This window comes from Manis javanica, chromosome 1, assembly GCF_040802235.1.
Source record: "Manis javanica isolate MJ-LG chromosome 1, MJ_LKY, whole genome shotgun sequence".
Lineage (NCBI taxonomy): Eukaryota > Metazoa > Chordata > Mammalia > Pholidota > Manidae > Manis > Manis javanica.
Window position 1 is genome coordinate 121,568,326 of NC_133156.1, and position 16,188 is coordinate 121,584,513.

At 39.8% G+C, this 16,188-nt stretch overlaps 1 protein-coding gene across 6 annotated transcripts in view; it reads left to right on the forward strand.

The window, feature by feature from the left end:
• Positions 1-3,240: 3,240 nt before the first annotated feature.
• Positions 3,241-16,188, forward strand: part of CPLANE1 (ciliogenesis and planar polarity effector complex subunit 1) — a 197,196-nt gene continuing 184,248 nt past the window's right edge. For 2 of the 6 annotated variants that reach the window (XM_073236980.1, XM_073236989.1), the window contains exons 1-7: positions 3,243-3,868; positions 6,206-6,326; positions 12,218-12,306; positions 13,476-13,611; positions 13,722-13,841; positions 14,257-14,489; positions 15,262-15,368. In XM_073236980.1, coding sequence (XP_073093081.1) covers positions 6,212-6,326; positions 12,218-12,306; positions 13,476-13,611; positions 13,722-13,841; positions 14,257-14,489; positions 15,262-15,368 — 800 coding nt within the window. In that variant the 5' untranslated portion in view covers positions 3,243-3,868; positions 6,206-6,211. Of the gene's footprint in view, positions 3,869-6,205; positions 6,327-12,217; positions 12,307-13,475; positions 13,612-13,721; positions 13,842-14,256; positions 14,490-15,261; positions 15,369-16,188 lie in introns of all 6 variants that reach the window. The other 4 variants (XM_073236990.1, XM_073236994.1, XM_073236992.1 and 1 more) reach the window with 3 other exon arrangements.

A 16,188-nucleotide genomic window follows, 5' to 3' on the forward strand; every position in this document is an offset into this window, starting at 1 on the left:
TGGTTGACTAGCTAACTGCACACCTGTGGGCAATATATGGCTGTTGACTATATAAAGAGCTCTGCCCAGTGCTCTGGGCATGATACAGTTGCACGGCTATAGGGCTGCAGGAGAGCAGAGCAGAGGTTGGAGTGGTGGCAGTGCCAGGACAGAGGCCCAGAGGACAGCTGTGTGGGACAACTGTGCAGAAAGGCCCAGAGGACAGCTGTGCGGGACGGGTGTGCAGGCAGACAGGCCCAGAGGATGGCTGTGCAGACAGAGGGACCCAGAGGATGGTTGTGAGGACAGAGGGACCCAGAGGCAGAGACCGGCTTGCTGCATGCAGACTCGCTCTGAGTGAATGGGATTTTAGTGACTGACATGCCACCTGGAAATAAAGTTGGATATAACCCTTTCACCCCAAGAACGTTCTGTCAATTTCTTTGGTCATATTGAATACACAGCAAACTTGCCTGGGGCTGAAACACATTGGCAAGACACTTGCCTATCGTTTTCAGCCCTTGACAAGTTCGCTATGGATTCAGTGAGATTGAAAAATGACAGTGGAATGTTCTTGGGGTGAAAGGGTTTATATCCAGCTGTATTCCTGCATTGGCAGGTCAACTACTAGAATCCTGTCTAGTAGTGAGTCTGCATGCAGCAAGCTGGTCTCTGCCTCTGGGTCTCTCTGCCTGTGCGGTAGTCTCATCCTCTGTCCTTGGTGCTGCCATCACTTCAGTCTCTGCTCACCTGCATTCGTACAGCCGTACAGCCATGTTGCCCAGAGCACTGGGCAGAGCTCTTTTCTATAGAGTCAATAACGATGTATTGCCCATGTGTGTAGAGGGCAAGCTGACCAGGGTCAGGTGAGAAACCTTTACATAGGAAACTTCATTTTCTCCACACTCACTCACCTTGTAATAGTTACATAAGAGAGAAATAAACATCTACATTCTTTAGGCCTTGATTTATTGTACAAGCTTTTTGATATGGCAGCCTAGCTTTACCTCAAATAAATCACCCCTCCATCTTACAGAAGACCTCATGAGCTTATAATGATTACCCTTGTGCAGGGAGAATGGCGTCAAATACTACACATGAGGCCTCAGCAGCCATTTCTGTAGTGTGTGATCCTAGCCTTAGTTGATTGATGCAGGAGTGGATCCTTTACCCACACTGCACTATTTGCAGTTCCCTCCAAGGGATTTGCAATTTTGAAATGAGACATAGGCTGAGAAGAATTGGAGGTGGGTCATGTTAATGGCAATGCCTTAAAACTGCACTGTCCAATATGGGAGCTACTAGCCACATGTGGATATTTGAGTTTAATTAAAATAAAACAGCAAATTCAGTATCTCAGTTGCACTGGCTACATTTCAAGTTCTCAGTACCATTGTGGCTAATGGTTACCATAGGACAGAGCAGACATAGACCATTTTCTTCATTACAGAAATTTCTACTGGAAAGCACTGCCCTGGGGAGAATGTCTACAATTTGTCCTGGTTCCAGTCCTTCCCAAGGATTGGGTGTTGAAACCATTCCTTAGATTCTGTGGGATACAGCAGAATCTCCACAATGAATTACCTTTTTTGCTCACGCTAGTCAGACTTTATTATCATCTATAAAAGGACCTCCATGATTATGTATCTTGCACTATAACTATTAAACACAAAATCAAATGTGGGAATTCTCAGGCTTATTTTATTTAACCTTACCTGGGTTTTCATAGGCTGACCATTCCTTCCTAGACTCATCCTTACTAGGCTTTCATGACACCAACTCTTTTGGTTTTCTTCCATCCCTCTGACATTCTAATAAGAATTGGTGTTCTCCACTAAACTCTTATTCATCAGTATATATATTAAAGAGAGGTTATCCAAAACAACAGCAGACTCACACACTCCAAGAAGGGACTATTGGTTACCAAAGGGGAGGAGTAGGGGAGGGTGGGTGGGGAGGGAGGGAGAAGGCAACTGAGCGGTATTATGATTGGCACAGATGTTGTGGGGGGGATCATAGATCATAGGGAAGACACTGTAGCACATAGAAGACAAGTAGTCACTCTGTGGCATCTTACTACACTGATGGACAGTGACTGCAATGGGGTATGGGTGGGGACTTGATAATATGCGTGAATGTAGTAACCACATTGTTTTTCATGTGAAACCTTCATAAGAGTGTCTATCAATAATACCTTAATAAAAAAATAAATAAAGAGAGGTTACCCTTAAAAAGTGGATGACAGGCTGAAGGAGAGACTGATGCTTATTTAGGTTTACATATTCTGTATTTACAGTCCTCCCATTGGGCTTCTGAACCATGTACCTAATTTTCACTAGGAAGTTCCATCTGGAAGTCCAAAGTCACCACAAAATGGGTATGCTTCCAACTGAGCTATTCCCCATTTCAAACATAGCTTCGATATTTCTGACCTCCCCTTCTCCCAGATAAAGAAAAGGAATTCTGTGCATACTGCTATCATGGATAAATTTATCAGTGCAGTATAATGTAAGTGTGTAGGAATCTCTTTTGAATAAGGACAATATCAGATTCCCCTTTTTATACCTAACATAGTGTCTGACATCTAACAGGCATTCAATAATTTTTGTTTTAGCAAATTGTACTCATTTCTGTAAGTTTTTAAAGAATAAGTAAACAGTGAACTCTAGAGTTACACCAATACCTCTGGGTCTGATGGCCATATAGCAAAATCAGCCAGTTATCCCATGATCACATCTCAGACCTAGAAATGGGAACACAGAAAATTGTGGAACAGGTTAGAATTTTTTAGTTTCCGAACTTCTCTGAGATTTTTTTGTGCTCACTCTAGCAAGATTTATGTAAAATGTTTATGACTTGTGGGGGGGACTTGAACCACCTGTTCTATATAACTTTTGCGATAACTGGTGCTGAGCCACCAGTCATCCCACGCCAATGAGCAGGGGTCGTGGTGGGTTATGACGCTGAGGAGGGAAGTCCTCCTGCCCTCGATCCTTTATTTGCTAAGGTAAACCATCCTCACAGTCTTGCAACTGAGGGTGCTGCGCTCTGTATCTAGCGTCGCTAAGGATAAGCAAACTGAAATGCCTTCAAAAGCTAGGCCAGCGACATTAACGTGTGAAGAGGAGGGCAGACTGGGAAACGGAGAGCATGCCCTTGGGTACGGGGGCTGAATTCAAATGTAAGCCATAGAGAAAATGTTTTTCCAGGCTAAACCTAGCCCTAGAGCGGCTTGTTCATGACCCCTGTTCCCAGACGGTTGGCTGGACCAGCACAGGGACGAAGGGTGCTAGAACAGTATAGTAAATAAGTCACTAGGATAACGAGTGCGAACTTGCTCCTTAGTGCTCCACGTTGCCCGCCTCATGTGCGGAGGGCTGGGTACCTCCTTTTATTTCCGGGTGTTGGGAGGTCTCCAATAGGAACGTGGCATTCCGAGAATTACACTTTAGTCAGCTATTAAGCTGTTTCCCAAAAAGCGCTGCACCATGTCTCGGGGCTCAAGGCGAGGGTCTGAGGAGCGAAGGGTTAGGCGTAGAGCCCGGCGGACGAAGGGGGACGCCGAGACCCGGGACTCGCGCAGAGGCCGGGAGCGGACGGAGGCTGCAGGACCTCGCGGAGCAGCGGCGCGGTTCGGAGAGCCGGCGGCGGAGGGAGGGAGGAGCCCTGCGAGCTTCCCGCCCGCATTCCCGGCAGCTCCGAGCCGACGCCTGGTGCCGCGCGCGTCCTCTGCCCCGCCCTCCGCGGTTTCCAGGGCGCAGGCTCGCGTCTAGGCGGGTGTCCGGACCTGGGCCGTAGCCCTCTGCATCCCTCTCTCGCGGGCTGCCTCGCCTTCGCCCTCGGCCTCGCCGCGCCTTCCCCGCCCCGGACGGGCCGGGTCCTGGCCGAGGTAACCGCCCGCAGATTCCTGCCCCTCACGACCGCTGTCTCGTCCCCACAGCATCCGGCCGCCGGCTCCTAGGGCTCCTCGGGCCGCCCTGCAGCCTCCTGTGTGGCCTGTCCCCGCCATCTCCCGCCGCACCCAGCCTCGTCGTTCTTTCCCACTGCCGGGGCCTGGCCCTTCTCTCCCCTGGGCCCTCCCCAGCCTCCCCGGCGTCGCCCTCCCGCCGCAGCAGCCTCAGGCCGACGGAGGTGCGGGAGCCCCGAGGTGCTCCAGCCCCGAGGTGCTCCAGCCCCTGTCCTGTCTCCGGGGGGCGCCTCCAAGGGCACCTCAAGGGGTAGGGGGCGGCCTTCGCTACCTAGCGGCCCCCGCAGGGTCGGGTACAAAACTGTCTGGAGCCCTTGGGGATGACTTTGTCAAGAGGTTGTGGAGACGCTTCTGATTTTGACGTTAGTTGGTGGTAAATTGAATTGAGGAATGGACACGATTTCTTGTGTCTAGTGGAAACCACAGAAGAGTGAATTCTCTTGAAATTGCATTCGCCAGTGTGTTTTGAATAAATGTACTTTTTTGGGTGGACTTCACATATTTCTCCCATCATATTTTGTGACTGCGATTAAGTTTATTTTTATTTCTGTTTCTTCCATTAACTAATTTAATTGTTTCGAGATGTTTGTTATTATCAGGAGCATTAGTGTTTTGAATGCCAGTTCGGTATGTAGCAGAAATAATCATTGCTACACAACAGGAGGTGAGGACATCTTTTAGAGTTCTGGAAGGTGGAGGACTGTCCATCATCAAAACTTCCACTGTCCGATCCTCACATCTTGAGCTATCTTTTTATCCTTTACATTTTAGTTGCAAAACTTATGTATAAGAACACTTCTGGAGTATTTTAAAGCAAATCCTTGGCATATATACCTAAGTATATACTGTATCTCTCATATCCAGAAGAGGTAAGGACCCTTTAAAACAAGCAAACAAAAACCTGCAACAGAATTAACCATATACCACCAAAAATAACATTAATTCTTTGACATCATCTAATACCCATCCTGTTCAATTTTCTGATTGTTTTCAATTTGAAATAATTTAAAGTTTACAGAAAAATTGCAAGACTAATAGAAGGAACTCCTGTACTTTTACCCAGATTGACCACTTGTTATTGTTTTCCCCATGCTTTATCCTTCTGTTGATACGTGCACACACTTTTTTTTCTCTAGCTTACTTTATTGTAAGAGTAGAGTATATAACACATACAAAATGTGTGTTAATCAACTGTTTATGGTATCACTAAGGCTTCTAGTCAACAGTATGCTGCTATCTGTTAAGTTTTTTGGAAGTCAAAAGTTACCCACCGATTTTTGTCTCGGGGGTTGGCTCTGTTCCCCGTGTTGTTCAAGGGTCAACTCTATACCATTTTCCATCAAATGTTCAATTTATTCATTTACTTATCTGTAATTATGTGGATTCATGGCTTCCTATTTCCGTGGATTTTAAATCCATTCCTGTAATTCGTTTTGATCCTCAAGTTGTGCTCAGTTTGGTCAGTATGATCCCTTTCAGTATGGTGTGTCTGTCTTCACTGTGCTTGGGTTCCAGCACACTGTGCCAGGCTGTCCCACTGTGTGAACATCCTCTCAAGAAAGCTTTCCTCACCCTGCTTGGGCTTTGACAAACTGTTCTTGGCCTCCACTGCACGGGGACTTGTCAGACAGTTTCGCTTCATGTTATTTCAGGGCTTCATTTTTAGTGGGCTGGTTTGGAGTTTCTTACCTATTTGGCAGGTCAGGGCAGTTTGACTGCTTATGTTGTGACTGAAGGCTACAAGAGTGATTATCCCAGGGAATAAGGTAGAAGCTGTTTGCCTTTTATGCTTTAGCCTTGGGAAATGTATAGCATCACTCCCATTTTACTCTTGGTCAAAATAGTCAAAATCCTACCCAATTCAAGGAATGAAGTATAGACTGAGGTCTCAATGAGAGAACTGTTAAAATCACAATGTAAGAAGAGCCTGTGGGAGAGAAGATACTGTAGCCATCTTTGGAAAGAACAACCTGCCACAGAGAGAAAAGCAAATCACATACAAATTTTATTGTCAGGACCTTTTCCTAGTTCATTTTTAATCATTGTAGTCTGGGAATAACTTGTCAGAAAAGTGGATACATTTTGTCTGACTCTTAAAGATACAAGATAAGATACTGGATGCATTGTTAATGTCTTAGCTTAAAAAGAGAGTTAGCTTGAACTGATAGAGTAATTTACCAAAACTTTACCACAATTCAAAATGAAGATCTTCAACTAGTGTTATGGGCTATTATTATTATTATTTATTTTATTTTACAGGATCTTATGACTGTTTTAGTCACTGATTATCTTAACAAGCATGGAGATAAGTTTAGAAGTTTTGACATCAACAAGTATCAAGCAGAAAAAACCCTGGCCGCGAATCTCCTGGTTAGGACAGGTAGGTTTTCTTTATTTATATAATATCAGTTCAGTTGTAATATGTGTTAAATGTGTGCTTTGCCTCTAAGATTGAAGAATGTTCTGCAGCCTTTAAAAAATGAAACACCATATTTAAAAGGTTCACTTGCCCACACAGGGTTTTGTATGTTTGTGCTATTTTTAAATTCATTTTATTTTCATTAATCTACAATTACATGAAGAACATTATGGTTACTAGACTCCCCCCTTCACCAAGTCCCCCCTGACAAACCCCATTACAGTCACTGTCCATCAGCATAGTAAGATGCTGTAGACTCACTACTTGTCTTCTCTGTGTTGCACAGACCTCCCTGTGCCCCCCCCCACAATATACATGCTAATCATAATGCCCCCTTTCTTCTTACCCCGCTTCTCCCACCCTTCCCACCCACCCTCCCCAGTCTCTTCCCCTTTGGTAACTGTTAGTCCATTCTTGGGTTCTGTGAGTCTGCTGCTGTTTTGTTCCTTCAGTTTTTCTTTGTTCTTACACTCCACCTATGAGTGAAATCATTTGGTACTTGTCTTTCTCCGCCTGGCTTATTTCGCTGAGCATAATACCCTCTAGCTCCATCCGTTTTGTTGCAAATGGTAGGATTTCTTTTTTTCTTATGGCTGAATAATATTCCATTGTGTATGTGTACCACGTCTTCTTTATCCATTCATCTATTGATGGACACTTAGGTTGCTTCCCTTTCTTGGCTATTGTTAATAGTGCTGCGATAAACATAGGGGTGCATCTGTCTTTTCCAAACTGGGCTGCTGCATTCTTAGGGTAAATTCCTAGAAGTGGAATTCCTGGGTCAAATGGTATTTCTATTTAGAGCTTTTTGAGGAACCTCCATACTGCTTTTCACAATGGTTGAACTAATTTGCATTGCCACCAGCAGTGTAGGAGGGTTCCCGTTTCTCCACAGCCTCGCCAACATTTGTAGTTGTTTGTCTTTTGGATGGTGGCGATCCTTACTGGTGTGAGGTGATATCTCATTGTGGTTTTAATTTGCATTTCTCTGATGACTAGCGATGTGGAGCATCTTTTCGTGTGTCTGTTGGCCATCTGAATTTCTTCTTTGGAGAAGTGTCTGTTCAGCTCCTCTGCCCATTTTTTAATTGGATTATTTGCTTTTTGTTTGTTGAGGTGCATGAGCTCTTTATATATTTTGGATGTCAACCCTTTATCGGATCTGTCATTTATGAATATATTCTCCCCTACTGTAGGGAACCTTTTTGTTCTATTGATGGTGTCCTTTGCTGTACAGAAGCTTTTCAGCTTGATAGAGTCCCCCTTGTTCATTTTTTATTTTGTTTCCCTTGTCTGGGGAGATATGTTCATGAAGAAGTCGCTCATGTTTATGTCCAAGAGATTTTTGCCTATGTTTTTTTCTAAGAGTTTTATGGTTTCATGACTTATATTCAGGTCTTTGATCTATTTCAAATTTACTTTTGTTTATGGGTTTAGACAGTGATCTAGGTTCATTCTCTTACATGTAGCTGTCCAGTTTTGCCAGCACTATGTTGAAGAGACTGTTATTTCTCCATTGTATGTCTATGGCTCCTTTATAGTCTATTAATTGACCATATATGTTTGGGTTAATGTTTGGAGTCTCCATTGTGTTCCACTGGTCTGTGGCTCTGTTCTTGTGCCAGTACCAAATTGTCTTGATTACTGTGGCTTTGTAGTAGAGCTTTAAATTTGGGAGCGAGATCCCTCCCACTTTATTCTTCCTTCTCAGGATTGTTTTGGCTATTCGGCGTCTTTGGTGTTTCTATACCAATTTTAGAACTATTTGTTCCAGGTCATTGAAGAATACTGTTGGTAATTTGATAGGGATTGCATCAAATCTTTAGACTGGTTTGGGCAGGATGGCCATTTTGATGATATTAATTCTTCCTAGCCAAGAGGATGGGATGAGTTTCCATTTGTTATTGTCCTCTTTGATTTCTCATAAGAGTGTCTTATAGTTTTCAGGGTACAGGTCTTTCACTTCCTTGGTAAGGTTTATTCCTAAGTATTTTATTTTTTTGATGCAATTGTGAATGGAATTGTTTTCCTGATTTCTCTTTCTACTAGGTCATTGTTAGTGTATAGGAAAGCCACAGATTTCTGTGTGTTAATTTTGTATCCTGCAACTTTTCTGAATTTCGATATTAGTTCTAGTAGTTTTGAGGTGGAGTCTTTAGGGTTTTTTATGTACAATATCATGGTATCTGCAAATAGTGACAGTTTGACTTCTTCTTTACCAATCTGGATTCCTTGTATTTGTTTGTTTTGTCTAATTGCCGTGGCTAGGACCTCCAGTACTATGTTGAATAACAGTGGGGAGAGTGGGCATCCCTGTCTTGTTCCCGATCTCAGAGGAAAAGCTTTCAGCCTCTTGCTGTTCAGTATGTTAACTGTGGGTTTATCATATATGGCCGTTATTATGTTGAGCTGCCTGCCCTCTATACCCATTTTGTTGAGAGGTTTTATCATGAATGGATGTTGAATTTTGTTGAATGCTTTTTCAACATCTATGGAGATGATCATGTAGTTTTTGTCCTTCTTTTTGTTGATGTGGTGGATGATGTTGATGGATTTTCAAGTGTTGTACCATCCTTGCATCCCTGGGATGAATGCCACTTGGTCATGGTGTATCATCTTTTTGATGTATTTTTGAATTCAGTTTGCTAATATTTTGTTGAGTATTTTTGCATCTACATTCATCAGGGATATTGGTCTGTAGTTTTCTTTTTTGGTGGGGTCTTTGCCTGGTTTTGGTATTAGGGTGATGTTGGCTTCATAGAATGAGTTTGGGGGTATTCCCATCTCTTGTATTTTTTGGAAAACTTTAAGGAGAATGGGTATTATATCTTCTTTGTATGTCTGATAAAATTCCGAGGTAAATCTATCTGGCCCGGGATTTTTTTTCTTGGGTAGTTTTTTGATTACCGCTTCAGTTTCCTTGCTGGTAATTGGTCTGTTTAGATTTTCTGTTTCTCTCTGGGTCAGTCTTGGAAGGTTGTATTTTTCTAGGAAGTTGTCCATTTCTTCTAGGTTTTCCAGCTTCGCATATAGGTTTTCATAGTAGTCTCTAGTAATTCTTTGTATTTCTGTTGGGTTTGTCAGAATGTTTCCTTTCTCATTTCTGTTGATGTGTGTTGATTCTCTTTTTCTCTTAATAAGTCTGGCTAGAGGCTTATCTATTTTGTTTATTTTCTCAAAGAACCAACTCTTGGTTTCATTGGTTTTCTTCTATTGTTTTATTCTTCTCAATTTTATTTATTTCTTCTGTGATCTTTATTATGTCCCTCCTTCTGCTGACTTTAGGCCTCATTTGTTCTCTTTTTTCCAATTTTGATAATTGTGATGTTAGACTATTCATTTGGGATTGTTCTTCCTTCTTTAAATATGCCTGGATTGCTATATACTTTCTTCTTAGAACTGCTTTCGCTGCATCCCACAGAAGTTGGGGCTTTGTGTTGTTGTTGTCATTTTTTTCCATATATTGCTTGATCTCTATTTTAATTTGGTCGTTGATCCATTGATTATTTAGGAGCATGTTGTTAGGCCTCCATGTGTTTGTGGGCATTTTTGCTTTCTTTGTACAATTTATTTCTAGTTTTATACCTTTGTGGTATGAAAAGGTGGTTGGTAGAATTTCAGTCTTATTGAATTTACTGAGGCTCTTTTTGTGGCCTAGTATGTGGTCTATTCTGGAGAATGTTCCATGTGTACTTGAGAAGAATGTGTATCCTGTTGCTTTTGGGTATAGAGTTGTATAGATGTCTATTAGGTCCATCTGTTCTAGTGTGTTGTTCAGTTCCTCTGTGTCCTTACTTATTTTCTGTCCGGTGGATTTGTCCTTTGGAGTGAATGGTGTGTTGAAGTCTCCTACAATGAATGCATTGCATTCTATTTCCTCCTTTAGTTCTGTTGGTATTTGTTTCACATATGCTGGTGCTCCTGTGTTGGGATCATATATATTTATAATGGTTATATCCTCTTGTTGGACTGAGCCCTTTATCATTATGTAATGTCCTTCTTTATCTCTTGTTACTTTCTTTGTTTTGAAGTGTATTTTGTCTGATACTAGTACTGCAACACCTGCATTTTTCTCCCTATTGTTTGTATGAAATATCTTTTTCCATCCCTTGACTTTTAGTCTGTGCATGTCTTTGGGTTTGAGGTGAGTCTCTTGTAAGCAGCATATAGATGGGTCTTGTTTTTTTATCCATTCAGTGACTGTATGTCTTTTGATTGGTGCATTCAGTCCATTTACATTTAGGGTGATTATCGATAGGTATGTACTTACTGCCATTTCAGGCTTTAGATTCGTGGTTACCAAAGGGTCCAGGTTACTTTCCTTACTATCTAAGAGTCTAACTTAACTCACTTAGTATGCTGTGACAAACACCATCTAAAGGTCCTTTTCTATTTCTCTTCCTTTTTTCTTCCTCCTTCATTCTTTATATATTAGGTATCAAGTTCTGTACTTTTTGTCTATCCTTGATTGACTTTGGGGATAGTTAAGTTAATTTTGCATTTGCTTAGTAATTAGCTGTTCTACTTTCTTTACTGTGGTTTTATTACCTCTGGTGACAGCTTTTCAACCTTAGGAACACTTCCATCTATAGTAGTCCCTCCAAAATAGACTGTAGAGATGGTTTGTGGGAGGTAAATTCTCTCAGCTTTTGCTTATCTGGAAATTGTTTAATATCTCCTTCAAATTTAAATGATAATCTTGCCAGATAAAGTAATCATGGTTCCAGGCCCTTCTGCTTCATGGCATTAAACACATCATGCCACTCCCTTCTGGCCTGTAAGGTTTCTGATAAGAAGTCTGATGTTACCCTGATGGGCTTTCTTTTGTATGTGATCTTATTTCTGTCTCTGGCTGCTTTTAACAGTCTGTCCTTATCCTTGATCTTTCCCATTTTAATTACTATGTGTCTTGGTGTTGTCTTCCTTGGGTCCCTTATTTTGGGAGATCTATGGATCTCCATGGCCTGAGAGGCTATCTCCTTCCCCAGACTGGGGAAGTTTTCAGCAACTACCCCCTCAAAGACAGTTTCTATCCCTTTCTGTCTCTCTTCCTCTTCTGGTATCCCTATAATGCAAATATTGTTCCGCTTGGATTGGTCACGTAGTTCTCTCAATATTCTTTCATTCTTAGAGATTCTTTTTTCTCTCTGTGCCTCATCTTCTTTGTATTCCTCTTCTCTAGTTTCTATTTCATTTATTATCGCCCCCACTGTATCCAACCTGCTTTTAATACCTTCCATCGTGCTCTTCAATGATTGGATCTCCAACCTGAATTCATTCCTGAGTTCTTGGATGTCTTTCCATACCTCCATTAGAATGTTGATGATTTTTATTTTGAACTCCCCTTCAGGAAGAGTCATGATGTCCATATCATTTAAATCTTTCTCAGGAGTTGTATTAATAATTTTACTCTGAACAAGGTTCCTTTGGCATTTCATGTTTGTATATGGCGCTCTCTAGTGTCTAGAAGCTCTATTCTGGAGCTGCTCAGCCCCTGAAACAATGTCAGGGGTTGCAGGGGAGTGGTACTGGTCCCTGGGGGAGGAAAGAGCTGTTCCCTGCCTCCCAGCTGCTGTGCCTGTCTCCACTGCCTGAGCCAGTGGACTGGGCACACAGGTATAAGTTTTTGTCCCAGAACAGCTGGGTATGGATCCCTACTTCCACAAGCGGCTGGAATCCCAGTCTCCCCAGGAACTCTTCCTGTATTAAGTTTCCAACCTGGTAGTCATGTGAGTCTCATGAAAGCACCATGAAATATAGGTTTGTGCTCTCAGCGCAGATCTCCAGAGCTAGGTATTCAGCAGTCCCAGGCCTTCCACTCCCTCCCTGCTCTGTTTCTCTTCCTCCTGCAGGTGAGCTGGGGTGCGGGAAGGTCTTGGGTCTCACAGAGGCACAGCTCTGGTATGTTACCCCGTTTGGTGAGGTCTGCTCTTTTCTCCAGGTGTGTGCAGTCTGATGTCATCCTCTTTCCTGTTGCTCTCTCAGGATTAGTTGCACCAACTATATTTTCTAATTGTATCCAGTTTTAGGAGGAAGCCTCTGTCTCTCCTCTCACACTGCCATCTTTAATCCAATTTGTATTTTGTTTTCATTATAGTAAGCAAATTAGCTTTCCCAGAAAGTTAAATGGTTTGTCTAGAAGAAATTTTTTAGTTTCAAAAATAATTGTTTTCATATTGTGTTTAAGAAGGTTGAAATGGTATATATCAAAAGGGAATAGTTAATCTTTTGATCAATAAACAGTGTAATGTCTCCTCCCATTATGGTTTTCATGAGTGCAATTAAGTGCCTGTTAGAACTGGAATAAACATGGGCCATAATCCATTAACCGTCTGGGAACTGTATTCACAATATATGGAATAGATTCCTTACTTTAAGGAAAGTGAGCAAACCTACAGAATCTTAGAATTTGTAATAATTATGAAAATTAAAAAATTTGGTGTTTAGCATCATTTCCTGTGAGAAATTATACCATTAATTAACTTAGAACTGTGTCTCTCGAAATGTACTGTGGTTGAGAATCATCTGGAGATCTTTTTAACAAGTGCTGGGCTCCCCCTCAGAGTCTCTGACTCTGGGCTAGGGTTGGATAATCTGCATTTTTGACAGTGTCTCACGTGTTGCTGAAGATGCTGGTTAGGTGGGATCTGGAAAGCCGCTGCCCTAAGTCTATATGAAAACAAGGTTAATTCAAAACAGTATACTTTTTTCTAGGTAATAATTGATCAGAGCCTGGGCCTCTAAATTTTAGAAGCCACATCTATTTTAATGTAAGTAAATAATTTGAAAAATTGCCTGTACTACTGTTCAAATTGATGAAATTGAACAGTAGACACCCAGTTTTGGGTAGCAGAAATGGAAGACACTCCTGTAATTTTAAACTTCAGAGAAATCTAAATGCAACTATTAGGTCATCTTACTTAGTAATTATAACAAAACTTATTCTGAGATAGAATGAAACATCTTCAGGTTACCAAGTCAACCTTACTGTTCATTTTATGATTTGTAGTACAAATGTGTAGTCTTTCTTAAATGTCACTTTGTCTTCCTTTCTGGACTAATTTACTTAGGTAAGTCTATAACATGTTTCTCATATGTTTTTTCTCTTAGGAAAATGAAGCTGTTTTTCTTTTGGATGACAAATTCATAAATGAAATTAATTTGCTATCAGGAAGGACAAAGAAGAAAATTCCAAGCCTACAGCCTTTGTTGAAGGATGTTATTGTCCTAACAACATCCAGTAATGGTTAAGTAGAGTGACATTTCAAAAAGCTAGATTAGCTGTATTTTTAAATGATTTGGGGTAATATTAAGGGAAATGCTAGATTATGTATTGTTTTTCCTTTTTGGAAACAGATGCCTGGCTGGCTGGTGTACTCACAACAGGGGAGCTTTTCCTTTGGAACAAAGATCAAGATTGTTTGAAAACTATACAGGCAACTGAAAAGCCTAAGGAGATGATTAAAGCTGCAGTAGGTGGGAATTTTTAAATTTAAATTGGCTTAACTTGATAAATAGGTAAAGAGGAGAAAGCATTTCCTATTACTATTTTAAAAATATGTCTGTATGTGTGTGTGTATATATTATATATTTCCTTATATATGTATGCATTTTTTTATGGTGTTTATTTGTGATCAATTCATCTTGAAGAAAAAAAGTCTGCCATGCCTAATATATCTGTGATAACGTGTTCCTAATATCATGTAATAAGTATGTAATAAATATTACACTATTTGAGCTTTTAGTTTATTATTAGTGCCTTAGTTTTTTCATCCCGAGTGGAAACATCATTTAGGTTTCATTTTGTCAGAATAGATTAATTATGAACTTTCTGGGGGAACTTCAGACTTCAGGGGTTTAATTGCTTTTTCTTTCTTTTTTATTTAAAAAGCAAGCTCTTTGAGGCTACACTTGTATGTATCTGGAAATGGGAAAAGAATTCTGCTTTTAGCTACTTCTGGATGTATATTTCTTTGGGAATATTTGGAATTCAAGAATATCTTATGTTCTAAAAGCCATTCATTAGTGGGCCAGTGGTCCCAGATCATGCCTGAAGAAGCAGTTTATTTGCCTTCCACTGAAGATAAAGAAGCTGTAGTGCATGCTGTTTTTATAAAAAATGAGGTAAGAATCTAAATCAAACAGAGTGTTATGGAAATTTGAGATCTCAGACTCTTAAGACCAGATATCATTTGTGAAACTATTGGTCAGAGTATGTAATGACATACTGCGTATCTCTAGTCATCATTACTTGTCACAGTAATTGTGAAATTATTGTGGAAAATATATTTTTATATTTCTTGGTCACATTTTTAAAAATGTTTGCTAAAAATTGTTTGAACTTAGAGCTTCCTCTCTCTCCCTAGTTTTATTTTTCTCTAGTTTTAAAATATAACTAGTTTTTTAATTTAGAAAGCTAAAACTGGTGATATTAAGTAAGCCATTTAATTTACAGAAAATCACACATTAACTAAGCAAAATGTTGAATAGCTGCATGGTACTCTTTATATGTATGGATCAACATTTTATTACCCAATCCACTGTTGTTAGAAATTGCATTTTTAAGTTTTATTATTTTCCTCTACCTACTCTCACCCCCATGGGCAATACCCTAATATAAGTAATATATAATTACAAAAGAAAAGAAAAATAAATATGTAAGAATATTTCCAGTTATAGTGACAGTAAATGACAGTGTTTTAAGAGAATAAGCCACACCTTGACTTCCCATTTGGCTTGGAAATAAATTACTTAGTTTTGAGGTTAATAATAAAAATACAAGCAGGATCTCCATATGTTTCATTTATTATTTGTTGTGAGAAATATAAATGTATGTTTTATATGTGTTGATCTATTTTCAAAGTAACTATATGCTATATATTAAATTTACCCACAGTTATTTGGAGACTGCTGCTTGTGCTCATTTGCCTTTTATTCTGGGGAATTCCTGAAGTTAGCATTTCTAGCAATTCGGTGGCATGAGAATGTATGTATACCTAGAAGGTGAGTTAAATGTTTCCTTTTTATCCTTTTTAAAATGTTGTTATCTTTTGGCCCATAAATAACATAATAAGGTTAATAAGTGAAATGTTAATTTCAATTTCTGAGACTTCCTATAAGTATTGCTGTTTCTTTAGTTTTCATTTTTAAATGTGTACTCTAGAAAGTTTTATTTCTCTCCTTGGAATTGAGAATATGTAAAAGATAAGTCAGTCTATAGTCTTACTTGTTTTAAGATTAAGAAAATAACTATTTTGGAAAGCAATTCGGTTGAATTTTAGAAGAGACATAACTTACTTGAATTTACAGTTGTACATTTTAAATTTTCAAGTGTTTTTTTAAATTAAAAATAGTTTTATTCTAAAAAAACCCAATAAAAAGAATGCATTAAAGAACATAATGCTTAAGATTTAGTAAAATAGTGTGATTTTTTTGTTTTCTGTTTATTTTCTTTATAATCTTTGTGCTATTTTATTAAGATGTAATAAAGTAAAAGAACAAATCTTAAATGTACAACTAGATGGGCTTTGATAAATATACATGTGTTAAATCATCCTCATATCAAATACAGGACATTGCCACTATTCTAAAAATCCCCTCTTCTCTACCTGTTTACCTGTAAAAATGTTTGTAGTAATGTAGAAATATGTGTATCTAAACCTTTCATGAAAGCAGATATATTTGGGGTTTGCTGAAGAACATGCCATTACTAACAAAATTATATTGAGCTTGTTGAACTGGCAACTGTTCTTTTGTGCCCTGGATGAAACTTCTGAACAGTTGCTAAGAGGCCCTCTAATATATGTACACATGTAAGAACTTA